The sequence below is a fragment of the Labeo rohita genome, chromosome 19 (genome assembly GCF_022985175.1).
Source record: "Labeo rohita strain BAU-BD-2019 chromosome 19, IGBB_LRoh.1.0, whole genome shotgun sequence".
NCBI classification, from domain to species: Eukaryota; Metazoa; Chordata; class Actinopteri; order Cypriniformes; family Cyprinidae; genus Labeo; species Labeo rohita.
This window is the reverse complement of record NC_066887.1, coordinates 33,429,815-33,450,436: the sequence shown is the minus strand read 5'-3', so window position 1 is coordinate 33,450,436 and position 20,622 is coordinate 33,429,815. Positions and strand designations below refer to the sequence as shown.

The 20,622-nt window shown below is 33.1% G+C and overlaps 2 protein-coding genes across 4 annotated transcripts in view; one reads left to right on the top strand and one right to left on the bottom strand.

Moving 5' to 3' along the window:
• snx13 (sorting nexin 13) overlaps positions 1–10,655 on the top strand; it is a 41,285-nt gene extending 30,630 nt beyond the window's left edge. The window contains exons 18-26 of one of the 3 annotated variants that reach the window (XM_051136742.1): positions 361–503; positions 1,838–1,945; positions 2,022–2,132; positions 4,604–4,765; positions 5,009–5,080; positions 7,113–7,258; positions 7,348–7,416; positions 7,501–7,613; positions 8,006–10,655. In XM_051136742.1, the coding sequence (XP_050992699.1) occupies positions 361–503; positions 1,838–1,945; positions 2,022–2,132; positions 4,604–4,765; positions 5,009–5,080; positions 7,113–7,258; positions 7,348–7,416; positions 7,501–7,613; positions 8,006–8,238 (1,157 nt within the window). In that variant the 3' untranslated portion in view covers positions 8,239–10,655. Of the gene's footprint in view, positions 1–327; positions 504–1,837; positions 1,946–2,021; positions 2,133–4,603; positions 4,766–5,008; positions 5,081–7,112; positions 7,259–7,347; positions 7,417–7,500; positions 7,614–8,005 lie in introns of all 3 variants that reach the window. The other 2 variants (XM_051136741.1, XM_051136743.1) reach the window with 2 other exon arrangements.
• Positions 10,656–17,636: 6,981 nt separating this feature from the next.
• The window catches only part of btd (biotinidase), a 182,260-nt gene continuing 179,274 nt past the window's right edge, over positions 17,637–20,622 (bottom strand). The window contains exons 2-3 of the mRNA XM_051136732.1: positions 20,094–20,243; positions 17,637–18,926 (exon numbers count right to left, since the gene is read on the bottom strand). Of these exons, the coding sequence (XP_050992689.1) occupies positions 17,745–18,926; positions 20,094–20,243 (1,332 nt within the window). The 3' untranslated portion in view covers positions 17,637–17,744. The remainder of the gene's footprint in view (positions 18,927–20,093; positions 20,244–20,622) is intronic.

Here is a 20,622-nt window from a genome sequence, read left to right as displayed (position 1 = left end):
TGTCTGCTGTAATGAGCTGTTCGGTGTCTGTGCTGGTGAACTTTCCTCTCTTCTCTAGTCATCACTTCTTCTCATTTCCAAGCTTCATTTATTTGTTGGAGCAACACTTTTCCTGCCACTTTGTGTTGATTCTTATTTTGTGACACTATCACTTCATCAGCTTTATTTCTTTATTTTCTTACGTTCATCTTTTTTTCCCCCTGTCCCTTTGTCGCTTTGTCTTGTGTTGTCCTCTCTCTGCTCTGTGTCTTTCTTGTGTTTCTCGTTCTCTTTCCCCCTGCATCGTGGTTTCCATCGCTCCTGCATCTCTCTCCCGGTGCTTGGTAGCTGATGCTTTTCTAAACCAACTTCCTGTGGCAGGCGTGTGTAACGATCACGGGAAGACGTACGCCCTCTATACCATCACCGTCATACGCAAGAACTCAGACGGCAGCGAGGACATCTGGAAGACGTACCGCCGCTACAGCGATTTCCACGACTTCCACATGCGCATCACAGAGCAGGTGAGAGAGATTTACCTATTAATTAGCAACACATATCACCTATTAGAGTAGTAGCTGTACTGACTTTAAAGTCTGCAGATTTTGTGCTATATTACTATATAATAGTAAAAAAAAAGTGGGAAAACTTTCAACACAGAAAAGTGGTTAATCGCTTGTTCCTTATTGCATTTTTGATTTCTTGGGCTGTAATTGTGTATTTATTGCTTTATTGGGATGCGTCACTTTTTATTACAGTTTAGCATGTTAACATTTCTGCAGATTCACCCATAATCCGCACGAAAAATATTAATTAAATTGAATTAAAATTATATTTTACAAAACAATACAACATCCATACAATAACAAGTACAATAAACTATACTGATATATGTTATTAATTATATATGTAAAATTATACAATTCTTGACCGTTTTTCCTTTTTTCCATAATTGAAGGGATAAGGGAAATGTAAATAATAGAATAATAATAATAATAATAACAACAACAACAATAATAATAATAAAAAAGAATAGTAATTAAAAATTAAAAAATATATATATCTATATGTACTTTTTTTAAACTTTTTTAAAAATGTATATATAATTTTATATGAATCTGTTTGTACGTAAGTAAGCATTAAAGTAGTGAGCTTTTTTATTATGGTTATAATAATGTGAAATGTGTATATTTTCATTTTCTGTATACAAAATTGTATTTATTTATTTATTTGCTTATTTTACTTTTGCATTTTAATTCAGACCTTGTTAAAAGACTTTTAAAAAAACATTTATTTTAATTAAGAATTAATATATCTGTAGTACCATAGTAAAAAAAAGTAAATAATATCTGCAATTCTTGACCATTTTTTCTTTTGTTAATTTTTGAGATATTTCCCTTAAATCTCAAAAATTAACAAAAGAAAAAATGGTCAAGAATTGCAGATATTATTTACTTTTTTTTACTATGGTACTATTATATACTATGGTTACTATTTATTTTCTTATGTTCTTGGATGATATATTGATATATTTGGATGTGGCATGTATTGATTTCCTAAGAAAAGTCACCTTTTCCCATATTTTCTGTGGTAATTGTGGATGAATCCGCAGAATTTTAAAACGTGTAAAACATTGACATAGATTGTACCCATATTGGTAGTTGAAAGAATCGTGAATTAGCAAAATTAGTTAATTTTTATTAAGCCAATATGCAACCGGACATGTATAGAAATTTGTGAATGACTGGCGTTTAAATTTTGTGCGGTTTTGTTAGTCTGGATATGCCTAAAAAATTAGGGTTGAACACAATATGATCTAATGATAGATGTTTACTAACTCCATGTGTCCTGTCTTTAGTTTGAGAGCCTTGGTCCAATTCTCAAGCTTCCTGGCAAAAAGACCTTTAACAACATGGACAGGGAGTTTTTGGAGAAGAGGAAGAAGGACCTGAACGCTTATTTACAGGTGGGTCAGATCAGAACGGGGGTTTATTTTGGGTTGTGCTGGCTCAGGTGTGCTGAGAGCTGAATTTGTCTTACAGCTGCTGCTGAATCCTGAGATGGTGAAGGCCTGTCCCGTGCTGATGCCCTATGTCTATGACTTCTTGGAGAATAAAGCCTACAGCAAGGGCAAAGGAGACTTTGCACGCAAGGTGGGAAACGCAGCATACAGAAAATGTTTCGAATGACGTGCAGGGTTGGAATATTTGGGTGGTAAAATTCTGTCTTGATATAAAACAATCTAGGTATTCACCAAATTTTCATTAAATGACATTTAATAATTTTTATTTTTATGCTCCAACATAATAAAATCTATATTTACCTATAAACATTTTTTGCATTTTTTTAAATGGTTTTGAAAGAGGTCTCTTCTGCTCACTAAGGCTGCATTTATTTAATCAAAAATACAGTAAAAACAGTAAATACAGTAAAAACTTAAATAGCCATTTTATATTTGGGTATATTTTAAAATAGAATTTTTTTATTAATATTAATTAATTAATTTTATTTATTGATTCATTTATTTACATTTAATTTATTAAAGGCATTGACAAATAATGACATTTACTTTAATAATTGTAATAAGCTATTCTAGTACAAACTGTATGGTATAAGACACCTATAAATATTAGTTTATATTAAATTAATTATTATTATTATTATTGCTATTATTATTTAGGTTTTATATAGTAATAAAATGATTTTTTATTTTTATAAAATATATTTTATAATTTTATAATTATTTTATAATTTATTCTTGTCATCAAAGCTGAATTTTCCGCATCATTACTCATTACAGGATCATTACAGGATTCTTTAATGAATATAAAGTTGAAAAGAACAGCATTTATTTAAAATACAAATCTTTTGTAAAATTATAAATGTCTTTTATTGTCAATTTTGATCAAGTTAATGCCTACTTGTTGAATAAAAGTTTTAATTTCTTAAAAAAAAACAAAAAACATATTGACCCCAAACTTTTGAAACAGTACTGTATATTTTTGCAAAAAAACGTTTTAACTTTTTGGTATAAGACACCTGTACTGGCGTATAGGTGTCTGTACGGCAGTATAAACACCTATATTGGTGTTGTTCTTCTTCTTCTTCTTCTTATTTAGTTTTTTATAGTAATATAGTAATGCATTATTATAGTAATATATTTCTTTTTTATTTTAAAAAAAAATTAATTTATTCTTGTGATCAAAGCTGAATTTTCAGCATCATTACTCATTACAGGATCATTACAGGATTCTTTAATGAATGTAAAGTTCAAAAGAACAGCATTTATTTAAAATAGAAATCTTTTGATCAATTTGATGCTTCCTTGCTAAGTAAAAGCATTGATTTCTTTAAAAAATAAATCATATTGACCCCACACTTTTGAAACAGTACTGTATATTTTTGCAAAAAAACTTTTTAACTTATTTGTATAAGATACCTATAAAAATTGGTGTTCTTCTTCTTCTTCTTCTTCTTCTTATTATTATTATTATTTAGTTTTGTATAGTAATATAGTAATGTATTATTATAGTAATACATTTATTTTTTATTTTTATAAAATGTAATTTATTCCTGTGATCAAAGCTGAATTTTCAGCATCATTACTCATTACAGGACCATTACAGAATTCTTTAATGAATATAAAGTTAAAAAAAAAAAAAAACAGCATTTATTTAAAATAGAAATCTTTTGTAATATTGTAAATGTCTTTATTGTCACTTTTGATCAATTTGATGCTTCCTTGCTAAGTAGCATTAATTTCTTTAAAAAAATAAATCACATTGACCCCAAGTTTTTAAACAGTACTGTATATTTTTGCAAAAAAACTTTGACTTTTTTGGTATAAGACACTTAAACACAAATAAATATTGATGTCCTAATTATTATTATTATTATTATTATTATTATTATTTAGTTTTCTATAGTAATATAGTAATGATTTATTATAGTAATATATTTATTTTTTTATTTTTATAAAATGTAATTTATTCCTGTGATCAAAGCTGAATTTAATGAATTTAATGCCTCCTTGATGAATAAAAGTATTAATTTATTTTTTTAAAAATCATACTGACCTAAATTTTGAAACAGCATTTTTGCAAAAAAACTTTTTAGTGTTTGTAAAATGAAACATGGAGACTTCACTAAACAATTTTTTTTGCAAAACTATTAATTAAATAAATGAACTGAAACAAAATTCACTAATAAAATTGCATGCAAACTTATAGACTTTATCTATAACAAACTGTTGCTTTGATATTCTGGTCACCCTTTTGATAGATGGATGGATGGATAGACAGACTGAAGGGGCGTTCACACAAACAGCGATTTGCAGTTAGCGAAAGTTATTCATTTTTTTTTTAGTGAGATTTCATTTTCAGGCAAATGGGACAACCTGAGGAATAGAAACCACTTGCGGTGTGGGGAAGATGAGCAGGTTTAATGTTTATTATCAGAGGCAAACACACAATCTGAATACTGCAGTTCAATAGCAGCAGTGATGAAATCGCTGTGAGCGTGAACGCACCTCAATTTATTACTCCAGAGGGGAGCGGCCTAGAGTTGTTGTCTGCTTGGATTCCTCGTTTTTTGTAAACTTGTCCTGTTCTCTGGACTCGGACAGATGGACACGTTTGTGAATCCTCTCCGGAGCTCCATGCGGAATGTGTCCAATGCCGTGAAGTCACTGCCGGACAGCCTGGCCGAGGGAGTGTCCAAAGTCTCGGCGGACATGGGCCGCATGTCCGAGAAACTTGGCCAGGATATTAAACAGTCCATATTTAAGGTAGAGCACGTCTGGAGAATCTCAGCACAGCGACAAATGCGCAAAAGACCAGAGACGTCACCAACTGGACGCTTTGCATGTTGGCTGTTTGTGTTGCCTGTTTATATGTAACTGGGGAACTTTGTCTGTGCTGTTTGTCACTTCATATGCATAGCTGAGGAGGCATGTAGGCGAAGAATTTGCGCTGGACTGGTGTTATTTTATGAGTGTATGTCATTGACTCCAGATGTGTCTGATCCACAGGTGCCTCCTTTAATCGCAAAGTCTGACATCGATCCTGAACACTGCCGCGTCTCGGCCCAGCTGGACGACAATGTGAGTCGACATCAAATCAAAAACGTGGCCAAATCACTCTAACACAGCCTCAAGTGGTTTGTTGCTTTGTAAAACAGTGCAATATGTTTAAAAACAATGATAAATAATGACATTTACTTTAATAGTTGTAATAAGCAATTATTGTACAAACTGTATGGTAGAAGACATCTATAAATATTGGTATTAAGAGTTTTTCTTCTGCAAATAATTATTATTATTATTATTATTATTATTATTATTTACATTTTTTGTTGTAATATAGTAATGTATTATAGTAATATATTTGTTTATTTTTAATAACTTAATAAAATAATATTCATTATTATTCAATACTGTTTTACTGACAACAGTATTATTACCATAATATTGTATTTCTTTATTAATTTGTAATTTTTTATAATTTATTAAAATAAATGTATTAAATGCTATTTTGATTTTACAGTATGTTAGCATATTAATATAGTAATGTATTTCTTTGTTGCTTTTTATTTTTATAGTAATATTGTCATTTATCCATATAGTATTATCTTTCTTTGTTCTTTTTTATTTTTAGAACTTGATCAATAATATTTATTATTATTATTATTATTATTATTATGATTAAATACTTTATTTTACAGTACAATAGTATCATTACCATAATATTGTATTTCTTGTTTTTGTTATTTGAATTTTTATTAAAATTTAATCAAATAATATATGTGACCCTGGAAAACGAAACCAGTCATAAGGGTCAATTTTTCGAAATTGAGATTTATACATCATCTGAAAGCTGAATAAATAAGCTTTCCATTGATGTATTGTTATGATATGACAATATTTGGTCGAGATACAACTATTTGAATATGTGGAATCTGAGGGTGCAAAAAAATCAAAATATTGAGAAAATTGCATTTAAAGTTGTCCAGATGAAGTTCCTAATATATTACTAATCAAAAATTAAGTTTTGATATATATACAGTAGGAATTTTACAAAATGTCTTCATGGAACATGATTTTTACATAATTTCCTAATGATTTTTGGCATAAAAGAAAAAAACAATAATTTTGACCCATACTAAGACTGGTTTTGTGGTCCAGGGTCACATATGTATTATTATTATTATTATTATTATTATTATTATTTTCATCATCATCGTTATTATTATCATTATCATTATAATTAAATACTATTTTTTTTTATTTTACAAGTAGTAGTATTTTTACCAAAAGCAATGTATTTCTTAATTGATTTTTAATTTTTATAATTTAATATAATAATATTTGTTATTATAATCTTACTGTTGTTGTTATTATTGTTATTATTATTAAATACTCATTTTTATTTTACTATACAGTAGTATTTTTTACCAATAGCAATGTATTTCTTTATTTTTTAATTTGTATAATTTAATGAGTAATATATATTATTTTTATTGGTGTTATTATGAAAAACTATTTTTTATTTTACAGTACAGTAATTTTTTTTTTTTTTTTACCAAAAGCAATGAATTTCTTGATTTTTTTTTTTTTTATAATTGAATAAAATAATAAGTAGTAGTAGTAGTAGTAGTGTTTTGTTTATAATACAGTAGTATTTTTACCAAAGCAGTGTATTTGTTTTAACTGATTATTAATTTAAATAATACAGTACTATTTATTCATAATTTACTATAATAGTATTATTATCATAGTATTTTTTTAATTGATTTTTAATTTTATCATTTAAAAAAATGTATTATTGTTATTTCATTGTATATTATATCATTGTTATCAATACTATCACAATTATTAAGTGCTATATCCGTAGTAATGTATTTCTTTTTTTTTCAAATTGTATAATTAGCTAAAATGATAATAATATTTATAATTATTATTATTATTATTATTATTGTCATTATTATTATTATTATTTAATACCAAGCAATTTATTCAAAATAACTGATCAAATTAGTTTGCATCCCTGATTTCATTTTTTTTTTTTAATTACTTCAAATGAGATTTTAATGTTTAAGTTTTATAAATGTTTAATAAATGTTGTTTTGATGTACAGGTGGATGATAATATTCCACTGAGGGTGATGTTGCTGTTGATGGACGAGGTGTTTGATCTGAAGGAGAGAAATCAGTGGCTGCGCAGAAACATCAAAAACCTCCTACAGCAGCTCATCAAAGCCACGTATGGAGACACCATTAACAGGTGCGACGGACATATGTGCATTATGACTCGCATACAGTTGCATATCTGCGGTCTGTTCAATGCCTCTCTCTGTTCTGGCTTTATTGCAGGAAAATTGTAGATCACGTCGACTCCATGACCTCACCTGAGCAAGTGTCCGACTATGTGAAGAGATTCAGGTAATGATTTCACTCACAATGTGTGTTTTGTATGTTTGTATGTGGTTCTGGTTTGTCATCTGACTGGGTTTTTTGACCTTGCAGAGACTCTTACTGGCCAAACGGGATCCTCGCCGAGACGCCGCCCCGCAGAGACAAAAGCTTACGCATGAGGACGCGAGTCGCCGCCAAGACCACACTCCTAGGCATCATGCCAGGTACACACACACACAACAGACTGAATCATATAACACTGAATATGTGGACTTACAACACAGATTATAGTAAAAAACCTGCAGTTATTCTGTGGCAGTTTACAACTTACAACGTAATAACTTCAGTCGATCACGTCAGATTACAGCACTGAATAATGCATTTCTATGGACGATATGCATGTAAAAATAATGGAAGAAACAGAATGAGATGCTGCAGGAGATGTACGCGATCCAAGCTGCCCAAAACATGAGAATTTTTTATTTTAAGCAAAAAATGTTCTGTGTAAATTCATGCAAGCATTTTCACTTTTCCATAATGCAGAAAATGTAATAGTAGTATCTCTGTGATACCAAGATAACACTGTATTGCTGTAACTTTTTTCTCCTCCCATCAGATGAGTTGAAGCACATCATCGGGGCGGAAACCACACGCAAGGGCATCCTGCGCGTCTTTGACATGTTCCAGTACCAACCGCTGAACCGCCGGCTGGCCTACGTGTTTCTGGAGGGCTTCCTGGAGACCTTGTTTCCTCAGTACAAGTTCCCCGAGCTGTTCGTGAAGCTCCACTCGCGCTCGCCGCGCGTACTCAGATATTCACAGAAATTGCGCAGCTTGCACAAGAGGTGACAGACGGACGCTTCTCCCGCCGACGCAGAGGGGGAGGACGAACCAGCGGCCGCCCACCGCAACAGAGCCGCCCAGAAGATGGCGGCGCGCGTTCTGGATGTTGCAACGGCACGCGCTCGAACACACGCCTCCCTCTTAGTGCCTCGTGGCTGTTCTCGTTTAAAGCACTGTATTGACACGGCCGTAGCATAGAGGATTCATCTTATCATCGTGAAGCGTTCGGCACCTCGGTCACGTCTGAACCACTACGAAAGACTGCGGCGCCTGAGCACCGAGCCATCGCTCTTTCCGTTTGCCGTGCATTTCTGATCTGATGTTTCGAATGACACTGTGTAGATATATATACGATTTGTTTTGGTTTATTTCGGGTTTGTTTTTGTATTTGGCATTGGTCGCCTCATCGTCAATACTGTATGGTGAAGGAAATCTGACCGAAGCAACCTATGCACCTTAACACTCATTACAAGCAGAACCATACGAGGAGGCTCGGCAGCAGTGTATTATGATCACTTTGTGGCACTGAAACTGAAATGGGCGTAACTTTGTCCTGCCAACCAATCGGTTGCATGAAGTGGGTGGGGTTTAAAACAGGCCACGCCCCTCAGCCTTTTGCTTACTTGTAAAGCTAATCTAAAATGACTAAAAGGAATACTTGAGGCAAAAATTTTAATTTGCTGAAACTGTCCTCACCTTCAGGTCGTACAAGATGAAAGTGAATGGGTGCCGTCAGAATGAGAGTCCAAACAGCTGATAAAAACATCACAATACTCTACAAGTAATCCACACCACTCCAGTCCATCAGTTAACATCTTTAGAAGCCAAAAGCTGCGTGTTTGTAAGAAACAAATCCATCAAGACATTTTTAACTTCAAACCGTCGCTTCCAGCTAAAATATGAATCTATATTTCATAATAACGCTTCCTCAAGTGAAAAAGTCAATCTCTTGTTGTCTCACATCAAAATCCATATTTGTTTAGAGGTGTTTCTCTTGTAAACAATGCTTGATCTGTGCAGATTTCTCTCCTGATTTAGACTAGACCACTTCTTCACTGGAGAAAACATTATCATTGATTATGGATAAAAGCGCCTTATAAATTTGTTTTGTTTTTCTTCTCAAGATGTTAACCAATGGACTGGAGCGGTGTGAATAACTTGTGGATTATTGTGATGTTTTTATCAGCTGTTTGGACTCTAACGGCACCTTCTGACGGCACCCATTCACATCCATTGGTGAGCGAGTAATGTGATGCTACATTTCTCCAAATCTGATCAAGAAACAAACTCGACTACATCTCGGATGGCTTAAGGTTGAGCGTACTTTCAACAAATGAATTTTTGGTTGAACTATTGCTCAAACTAGCCCTCAAACATATCAAAGCGGACAGAAATGGAATTCAAGCGTATATTTGCATGAGCGTCTCAGACGGCAACATGGAGCTCATCGCATACGGAGATATGCTTTAACGAATGTACGTGTCGATGTTTGTGTGCGTCCTGTTTTTATAACTCAATCCAGTGGAGGGTCGTGTTCATGTGTTTTTTTTAAAAGTACTTTATTTTAGAATAGCAAGTGTAGCACTAAACTGCAACCGTCTGATGCCGAAGACTGTTTCAGCGTGAGATATAGATTCAGCCTTAAACACAAGACCAAGAGACGCGTGTTTAGACGTAGCTTTCACACGGACGCGCACAAAGGAGATCTCGACTGTCCGAACTTGATTTTTTTCAATCAGAGAATATGTAATTCGTTTTTTGTGCAATATGTTTCTTTACTGCATGTTCTATAATAATCGTATATGGGATAGTTTTCAAGTATATTCGAGTGAAGAATTTCAGAAGCCAATTTGAAACCACAAGAAACTCTTCGAAACCACAGAAACATTCCGTTGTTGTAAATGGCTTATTTTAAAGGACTTGTTTTATAAGTCTGGCTTTTATGCTTGTGTTGGGGATGTTTTCATTTGTTTTTAACGTTTCGTCACTCCTGCTGTTTTCGCAATGGATTTTGGTGCGTTTGCTTTTAGGAAATGAGTGAAAGCACACTGTAGGTGAACGGATGATCAAAATGTGCAAAGACACGAAAGACGCTGCCGAGGTCAGAGGTCATCTGGCGTTTGAGCACACGGATCTTAAACACTCTTTCTTACTGTTAAACACTCTCTAGTCACGTTTATGACAGATCTACACTTTACAAGAACATGCATGGGTCATATTTCACCCCAAATTATTATTATTATTTTTGTTAATGATGATTAAGCACATTTTTTCCTGAGTTATCATTGCTGTAATGTAAAAAAAAAAAAAGTTATAAAATCATTTAAAAATAAATTGAAATATTTTTAAATAATTATAATTATAAATTATAAAAATGTTTAATATTTTACATAAATATTATAATATTGTTATAATATAATAATGTTATTTAGATGATTAAAAATCATTTTAATCATAATTATTATGTAAACTTAATGTTTTTTTTTTTTTTTTATAAAATTAATTCTATTTCGTTTTAGTAATGAGAATTGGAAAAATCATGGAAAAAAAGTGTGTTTTTATATCATTGTCTATGCAAACATATCATTAATTTTGATTTTGGAGTGAAATATGACCTGTATATATGTTCTTTCCTCTAAGATTCAGCTTTTAGACCTGGTTCAGATCAGCTGAAATTGATGTGAATAGATGAGAACTAAGTTTATGTTTTAATAAAAATAAAAAATAGCACTTGATTAAAGGGTTTTGAAGATTGAGTTGCTCATTTTGTGTCTGTTTGCTGTGATTGAGCAGCAGTTTTACAAGTGTGATTTGCCCGTTCGTGGTCTTTCTCTACTGTGATTGGCTGGCACCGAGAAGCTGAACTCTGCTGTGATTGGTCGAGTCGCACAGGAGCAACTTCCCCTTTAAATCCAGCAAATGGTCGATACAGTTGTTTCTGATCTTCAGATTTGATTTTGTCTTCTGAATCCCCGTACGTATGAATCTATGAACATGAACTGTGCATATTGATGTATAGTATGTGTCAGCGGTGTGCCTAAATGTACTGTCAATTATATTTTCTTATTTTTCTTTAACAAAGTTAAGTCGAATGTCACGGTCATTTTAATAGACTGAAAAGGACTCTAAAGGAGTAGAGTGTTTGCATTATGCTTCTAAAACATTCATTTTGAGCAGCTTTACTCAGTATAACACTAATAAAATTAACTCCAACTCACTGCCCTATTCAGAGTCATTTACTGTCTGTGTATGAATGAATGAATTTTGTCTTATATATTTTTATATTCTAATGTCTTATAAAATCACATCAACATCAAAATGCACAAGATTGTTACAGGACAAAATTTGTACATTTTAAAACTGTGCATATTTTATTTTATTTTATTTTTTTATTTTATTTTTTTATTAAGCCAATACTAAGTTAAGACACCAGGAGTTTTGTTATTTTTCTCACTCTTCTTGAAACACAGAATACACGACTGTTTGACCAGTTAAAGCTGAAGTAGTTCAACTTTTCATCAAAGGCTGATTTTGAATACTAAAAAAAAAGCATATGTCTATCCATCCATCCGTCTGTCTGACAAAATGTTCCAAAATAACTGGAATTAATCATGTTTTTATTCCAACAGTCACAAAAACTTCTAAAGTGTTATTTGTTTAATAAACACTGGGGGCGACATTAATTAACTCTTTACTATTGCGTCTTAAACTCGAAGAAACCTACATTCATTTAAAAAAATGACCATGGCATAAATCACATCATAAATATAACTTTAGATATTTCAAAATTCGGCTTTGGTCATTAGATAGTATAACTTTTTTATTTATTAGATAACTTTTATTTTGTTCCTGATGTAACAGGTGACTGATCACGTGGACTTGTTAAACCAAAACATGAAGCAAGACGTCAGAATGAATAAAGCGGGTGAGTTTTTAACTTTACTAAAGAAAATACAAGAAATATGAGCTGACGTTCAATCATACGATAGAATTTATCAAATGGAGAAAGCCAATGTTGAAACACGATATTCAGATATAACTGAGTGCGGCTACATTATCAAACAAAAAATAATAATAATATGATGATAAAAATATCTGTGCCTTATAAAAGCCTGACAAGACTCGCATTTACCAGACAGTGAGACGTAGTTTATTTGTTTATTTTTTTATCGTCAATAAACAGTCAAAGTATGTGTGTGTGTGTGTAAAAAAGTATAATTGTTTTAAAAATATGAGAGAGTTTCATCATTTTTTTTTTTTTTTTTTTTTAATGACATATTCGTCATTATCAGCTTTCACACTATGTGGAACCAATTGTGGTTGACATATGTGACCTGCTTGAACTACTTTATTTCAGTATGAAGATTTTTGTGTATTTATGTATTTGGTTACTAGTTTGACTTCCATTTTATAAACTTTTGAATCATTTTTGTATTCTATAGTTAATTTTAATTGATCCTCAATTTAAAAATGTAGAAATATTTGGTGTTGTTTACTGATTAAAATGAGGTTGTAAAACCAAATAGATGACCCTGGTCATAAGGATCAATTTTTTAAAACTGAGATTTGAGACTGAATAAATAAGCTTTCCATTGGTGTATGGTTTGTTAGGATAAGACAATATTTGGCCGAGATAGAATTATTTGAAAATCTAATCTGAGAGTGCAAAAAAATCAAAACATTGAGAAAATCGCCTTTAAAGTTGTCCAAATGAAGTTCTTAGCAATGCATATTACTAATCAAAAATTACGTTTTGATATGTTAACGGTAGGGAATTTACAAAATATCTTAATGGAACATGATCTTTACTTAATATTCTCATGATTTTGGCATAAAAGAAAAATGTATCATTTTGACCCATGCTATGCATTTTTGCCCATAGCTACAAATATACCTGTGCTTCTTGGTTTATAGACTGTTTATAGATTTATGTTAATTCCCCATGTGTTATATATGAACTTTATTTATCACTTATATAGGTAAGTGTGTAATTGTGCACACACATGCAATCAGTGAGATGAGTCCCATGTGAAAAATACTGAAAAGGCTGTTCTCTCTGGTTGTATGTTAAAATTACATACAGTCATTATGTGTATAATGACTATGTCAGGCTCCTCCAGGCTCTTTGAACTGGAGGCTTTTGACAGAAAAAAAGTCACATTTACTGAATTTGTCTACAAGTTCAGATGAGATGCATGCAAAACCCAGAACCAGCAACAGCACAGAGACGTTCACAGTAAAAAGCCTCATCTTTCCTTCAAACGAGAATTTGTCTCTGCATGGACTTAAATGCTGCTCTTTAACATGCATAGATTGTTTTGCAGCAGAAACAATGTTTTTAACCCTCATACACCCACACACTCACACATCTAAACTCATGCAGGTCACTCTTTCTGAGAAACCACATCGACAGGTATCATTTTGAGTGTTACATTCCTTTCAAACATTTTGACCTGTGAAATGGCATCTAGTGTTCTCATATATCATCTGGTGCTTTTCATTATTATAGTTCACTTGATAACCTGAAATTAACCTGAAATAATAATATAAATACAGCACCATGGCTGCATTTACAATATGCTCAAAAATAGACTTAAAACAGTAATATTGTATTACAAATTAAAAAATATGTGTTAAAATTAGGGATGCACCGATACCGAGCTCCTGTACTCGTACTCGTACTCGTAAAAATGCCCCGATACCAAACGCCGATACCACACATCATGTGACAAGTGCGTATTCAGGCAAAGAAACACCGACAACAGAACAGACAGCAGAATGGAGTCATTAGAGATTAAGAATGTCTACGAAGTATATGTATGCAAGTAATATAATGTTAAACATTCAGTGTTAGTGCTTGTATAGCTGTTGTGCGCGAGCTGGCAAAGCACGCAGAGTGGATTGAGCGCAGCGGCGAAGATGTGCGGGCTTGTCGAGTTATGATCCCGCCTTGACATCACTGGAAAGTTTGTAGTTCGGTAGGATATGTCAAAAACAAGTAAGGAAAGCAATTATGGAGATAAAATAATGCCTTAAAGATTTGCATGTGAAGAGTACATGTTGTGCAAGTGTACATAAGACTGTAAGTGTAAATTAAATTTGCATGCGCAAGAGAAGCTTTGTAAAAGTGTAAATCGCGTTTCAAGCGTAAGAAAAAAAGATTTGCAGCATTTTACTGTTACTTGTAAATGTAATCCATGTATTGTGAAACTGCAGCTTCATGCTTTTGCAAAATAAATACGATCTGCATTCTTCCGACTTCCATTTCTCCGCGCTTACACTTTTGGCACGTTCTTTTAGCTAAAATACGGTCAAAAGCACTGCAAGCCTGTGAACAGTGATTTGCACACGAAAACAACAGTTTAAAGATCTGCAAAACAGATTGATTGCGTAGGAACAATCTGTATGTGTAAAAAACAAACTGTTTCAAATGTCTAAATGATTTGTTGTGTGTGTAGGGCACAAAGTTGCCGAAATAATCCGGTACGTACACCTCCGTCTTTCTTTTATCTGCGCTGACACTTTTGGCACGATTCTCTCACTCACTGAGTTTTGCAAGTGTGAGCGGGAGGGCGGGGCCACCACGTTTTTTAGTTTACTCTTATCTGATTGGTTCAATAACACGTCACACGCCAAAACATTTATCTTCATTTAGTTCTCCTGCCGCTCGCTTCCGGTGGAATGATACTTTTAATGTACATATACATTAAGATAAATAAATAAACAACAACTTAATTAAAACATGATACTTTATAAGTTGTGTATCATTAGGCTAGACTCTCATGTGTTCATCCTGAATTGGTAGCCGGTGTTAACATTATTGGATTGGTTTGGCTTTACATTTACATACAATATAGCCTAATATATAGCTGATGTTAAACATTACAAAATGATATGTGACAATGCTCAACAATAGTATCAGAGTGCTATACTTTTGATAAAACCTTTTTACTATAACAATAAAGCTACATAAATCTGAACTTGACGATTTTCCAGACCATGTCTCTGTTTATTGTATTTAACACTCAATTGTATACTTTGACATTTTTGAAGATTTTGAAAAAAAAATTGTAAAATCCCCTTAAATTATAACATGTTAAAGTGAAAAAAAAAAATAAATATTATATTCACTATATTGAACCAAATTTTAGTTAAAAAATTTGAGTCGTCCCTGATCAGTAGACAGGTGAAATTATGCATGTTATTATAAATTACAAATTATGCTGCTAGTGCAGATACTAGGCCATGTTTAACACTAGCACCGCCAGGGGTCGCTGTACACCTAAAAACCTCCAGAGGGTAAATTTTACCCAAGCACGACTACCGTTTTTATACGCCTAAAGAACATTGTATTTCAGTGTATTATGCCACTGTTTTCATAAAGAAACATCTAAATATGAGATCACAGTCAGATGAGCCGTCAGATGCTGACTCAGACTAATGGCATTTAGTGCTTCTATGCTCTTCAGCATCCATAAATCACCTTCTTTTACTAATTTTGACTTTATTTTTGAATCTCAACTGCTAATTCAGTGAGTAAAAGGCACTGCCTAGCAATGTAGTTACAATTAAAACGTAAGTAGCAAGATAATGCCAGCACGAAAATATAGGCTTAATATAAATGCCACGCTTTTTTTTAAAATCTTTTTTATCTAAACCATTTTTAGAGGATTGTAAATTACACCATTTTAGTAAAAGTCAGTGACTGGGAGACTTAAATGTTTTATTCAAAGTCTGTTAAAAAACAGCCACGGGTAAAATATACCCCGTGGCAGTTTTAGTATATTAAGTATCATCAAAATTACAATATTACAGTAAATTATCATATATTGCCTGTTGAGGAGGAAAAGGACACAACTTATATCGTGTTTTTATTTTATTTTATTTTATTTTTAATGTATGTGTACATTAAAAGTATCATTCCACCGGAAGCGAGCGGCAGCGAGAACTAAATGAAGATAAATGATCTGGCGTGTGATGTGTTTATTGAACCAATCAGATAAGAGTAAATGGAGTCTGCGAGAGTCTCATTTGATTGGCTACAAAAACGTGGTGGCCCCGCCCTCCCCCCTCACACTTGCAAAACTCAGTGAGTGAGAGAATCGTGCCAAAAGTGTCAGCGCAGATAAAAGAAAGACGGAGGTGTACGTACCGGATTATTTCAGCAACTTTGTGCCCTACACACACAACAAATCATTTAGACATTTGCAACAGTTTGTTATTTACACGTACAGATTGGTCCTACGCAATCAATCTGTTTTGCAGATCTTCAAACTGTTGTTCGTGTGCAAATCACTGTTCACAGGCTTGCAGTACTTTTGACCGTATTTTAGCGAAAAGAACGTGCCAAAAGTGTAAGCGCGGAGAAATGGAAGTCGGAAGAATGCAGATCGTATTTATTTTGCGAAAGCATGAAGCTGCAGTTTCACAATACATGAATTACACTTACAAGTAACAGTGAAATGCTGCAAATCTTTTTTTTCTTACGCTTGAAACGCGATTTACACTTTTACAAAGCTTCTCTTGCGCATGCAAATTTAATTTAAGCTTACAGTCTTATGTACACTTGCACAACACGTACTCTTCACATGCAAATCTTTATGGCATTATTTTATCTCCATACTTTTAGAAGTCGTTATTATGAGAAACTTTCTCATTATTATGAGAAACCAAGTAATTTTTGAGAAAGTTTCTCATTTTTATGAGAAACAAAGTAATTACGAGTAAGCTTCTCATTTGTACGAGAAACTGTCATTTTGAAAAAGTTTCTCATTTTTACGAGAAAGTTTCTCATATTACAAGAAACTGTCCTTATTACGAGAAAGTTTCTTAATTTTTACAAGAAACTAAGTCATAATTACGAGAAACTAAGTCATAATTGTTAAAAAAAAATCATTATTACAAGAAAGTTTCTAATTTTTACAAGAAAGTTTCTCATTATTTTAAGAAACCAAGTCATAATTACGAGAAACAAAGTCATTATTATGAAAAAAGTTTCTCATTATTATTAGAAACGAAGTCATTACAAGAAAGTTTCTAATTTTTCCGAAAAAGTTTCTCATTATTACAAGAAACTAAGTCATTATTAAGAGAAAGTATCTAATTTTCATGAGAAACTAAGTCATGGTTACAAGAACCTAAGTCTTAATTATGGGAACATTTCTCATTTTTACGAGAAAGTTTCTCATTATTAAAAGAAACTAAGTCGTTAAGAGAAAGTTTCTCATTATTATGAGAAACTAAGGTATAATTAGTAGAAAATAAGTCATTATTACAACAAAGTTTCTCATTTTTACGAGAAACTAAGTCATAATTATTAGAAACTCATTTGTTTAATAGAAAGTTTCTTATTATTATGAGAAACTAAGTCATTACAAGAAATTTCATTTTTATGAGAAACGAAGAACAAATGTATTTCTGATTGAAATGATGCATTTTCAAGGTGAAATGATCTAATTTCTAGCGCACTACAATAAGCATCCTATAAAACCAGAGCAAGAACCATGTATTTTTCAGGCATGGTCCTTCTCATAGTTTCTCCCATACAGCATCGCAGTCACAAGCCCAGCGCTCATTCCCGTTCGGCTCATGTAAAAACTATTCCCGCCCTCCCAACCAGAATGGTCCGGAATATCCACCGTCATCCCGTTTCCCAGAATCCCAGGGTATATGTACGGAGTCGTGAAGGTCCCCGTCAGCCTGAAGTCCACCAGAGTCTGAGCGTGTTCGGTCTCTCCTCCACAGCTGCTCTGCTCCTCACCTGTGCACCTCACCAGAGCGCAAATCTCCAGGTAATATGTTCCTTCCAAAACATGGAGACCATCAAAGACACCTAAAGCGTAAAACTCTTTCGTTTCTGACCTCCGGAACAGCAGATGGCAGCAAACTGAACCACTACAAACGCTGATGTTCCCTTCAGTGCCTTGCAAAGCCACCAGAGTGAAATTATCATTCATCATGATGGAGTTAAACGGACTAGATGAAGTTTCTTTTGCACATTCAGAGTCTTTTCGGCAGTGTTTTCCATCATAATTTGCGTTAAGACTACTCACGGGCCAAGCGTGCATCTTTTCTGGTTCTTTTGAACTTGGATACCCAGAAAATGGCACCAGTTTATGCTTGTCGTCAACAATAACTGGCACTCTACGCACTAGCAATTTCCCAGAATCCCCCTCTGTGTCGTGATGAGTGAGAGAATCCCACGGCGTGAAGATGCCGCTGCCAGTCATCCTGTACTTGGTGGCTTTGAGGTTGGCGGCCAGCAGCGTAATGCCCGCCCCGTACGAGAACGCGCGCTGAAACTGTACGGAGGCCAGCAGGGGGAGCTGGTCCATCCACGCGGTTGGGAACACGATCTGCCGGACGCCCATTTCCTTTACCAGAGTCACCGCTGGGTCACGGAACAGGATGTCGAAGCACGTAAATGTCCCAAATCGGCCTGCGAACGGTGTGGTGAACGTTACAAACTCGCATTTCGGTGGAGTGTCAAACGACGCCTCAAAGTACAAGTTCTGCTTGTGATATCGGGCCACGATAACACCCTGGTCACTGAACACTACATTGGTGTTGAACTGGTACTGGCCATCTGCGGGACAGTGAGGGTCCACGGTTCGGTTACAGCTCTGACGGGACGGCATGTTGGCCACCAGGAAGAGACGGTTCTTATGAGCCATACAGCTGAGACTGCGGAGGACCTGAGAAAGAAACAATATTATTTTTATAGAAAATATTACAAAACTATATACACACTGCTGGTCAAAAGATTTTTTTATGCTTTTTAAAGGAGACTTTTCTGCTCATCAAGGCTGCGTTTATTTGATTAAAAATACTGATAAAAACTGTAAAACTGTGAAATGTTAATGCAATTCAAAATAGTGGTTTTCTATTTTAATATACTTTAAAATGTAATTTATTCCTGTGATGCAAAGTTGAATTTTCAGCATCATTACTCCAGTCTTCAGCATCACGTGATCCTTCAGAAATCATTCTAATTAACGTGTTTTGGAAGCCGTGATACTTTTTTCAGGATTCTTTAATAATTAAAATGTTAAAAAGAACAGCATTTAATTAAAATAGAGAACTTTTGTAACAATAAACACCTCGTTCAAAGTTTGGGGTCAGAATTTTTTTTTTCTCTCTCTCTCTTTGAAAGAAATTAATACTTTTATTCAGCATGGATGTGTTAAATTAATAAAAAGTGATAGTAAAGACTTATGTTGTTAGAAAAGATTTCAATTTTTTAAATAAATGCTGTTCTTTTTAATTTTTTATTCATCAAATAATCCTGAAAAAAATATCACAGGTTCCAAAAAATATTAAACAGCATAACTCTTTCCAACATTGATGATAAAAGTAATAAATCAGTATATTAGAATGATTTCTGAAGGATCATGTGACACTGAATTAGTAGCTGGCTGATGAAAATTCATCCTTGCATTACAGAAATAAATTATATTTTGAGGTATATTAAAACAAAAAAACTGTTATTTTGAATTGTAATAACATTTCATAATATTACTTTTTTTCTATATTTTTGATCAAATTAATGGAACTTTGATGAGCATAAAACATCTTACTGATCCCAAACTTTTTATAAATATAAAATCTTACTGATCCCAAACTTTTAAGTGGCAGTGTATATAATACAATATAAATATTATAATATATAAAGTATTATACTAAAAAAAATTTTTTTCAGAATTTATTGCCTAATAACAAAATATAACATGATTAAAAATGCATAATAAAAACCATTTGAAATTACAAAATTAAAAAGCAGAACAAACTTGACTGTGAAGTGTTTCTAAAATTGGTAGTCATGTCGAATGAGCACTAAAAATGGGCCATAAAAAGTTTTGTACCTCAGTGTCTGGAAATCTGTGTGGATCGGCACATGGACTCCATGTGACTTTCTGAGGGTCAGGAATTGTCTCCAAATAACTAGCGATTGAAGCTCTGGTGAAGTTGAACCCATGGATGCCATCTTCTGGAAATACTATGATCTGGGCACCCTGTGCAAGAAATAAAATGCACACTTCAAAGTTTTTCTGTTACTCTCAGACAAATACTTAGCACATCAGGATCTTTTAGAAGGAGAATTTATTCTTATGTCTGACTGTACATTGTGTAATCTTAAACAGAACATCACTGTTATACTAAAAATAAATCAGAAGTCAGAAAGGTTTTGACTTTGTTCAATATTTAGCTATAGGTACTAAACTTTCAGAAAACATTAAAAAGTAATATCTAAAAGACTTAATAAATGTAATTTGTATAGTTTAATATAAATGTAATCTCAATAATGTCTCAATAGTTTGCGTTTACGAAAATAAATCCACGCTCCGAAGTTCCAATCTAAAGCAAAAGATTTGCGATACAAGATTTGAAGTC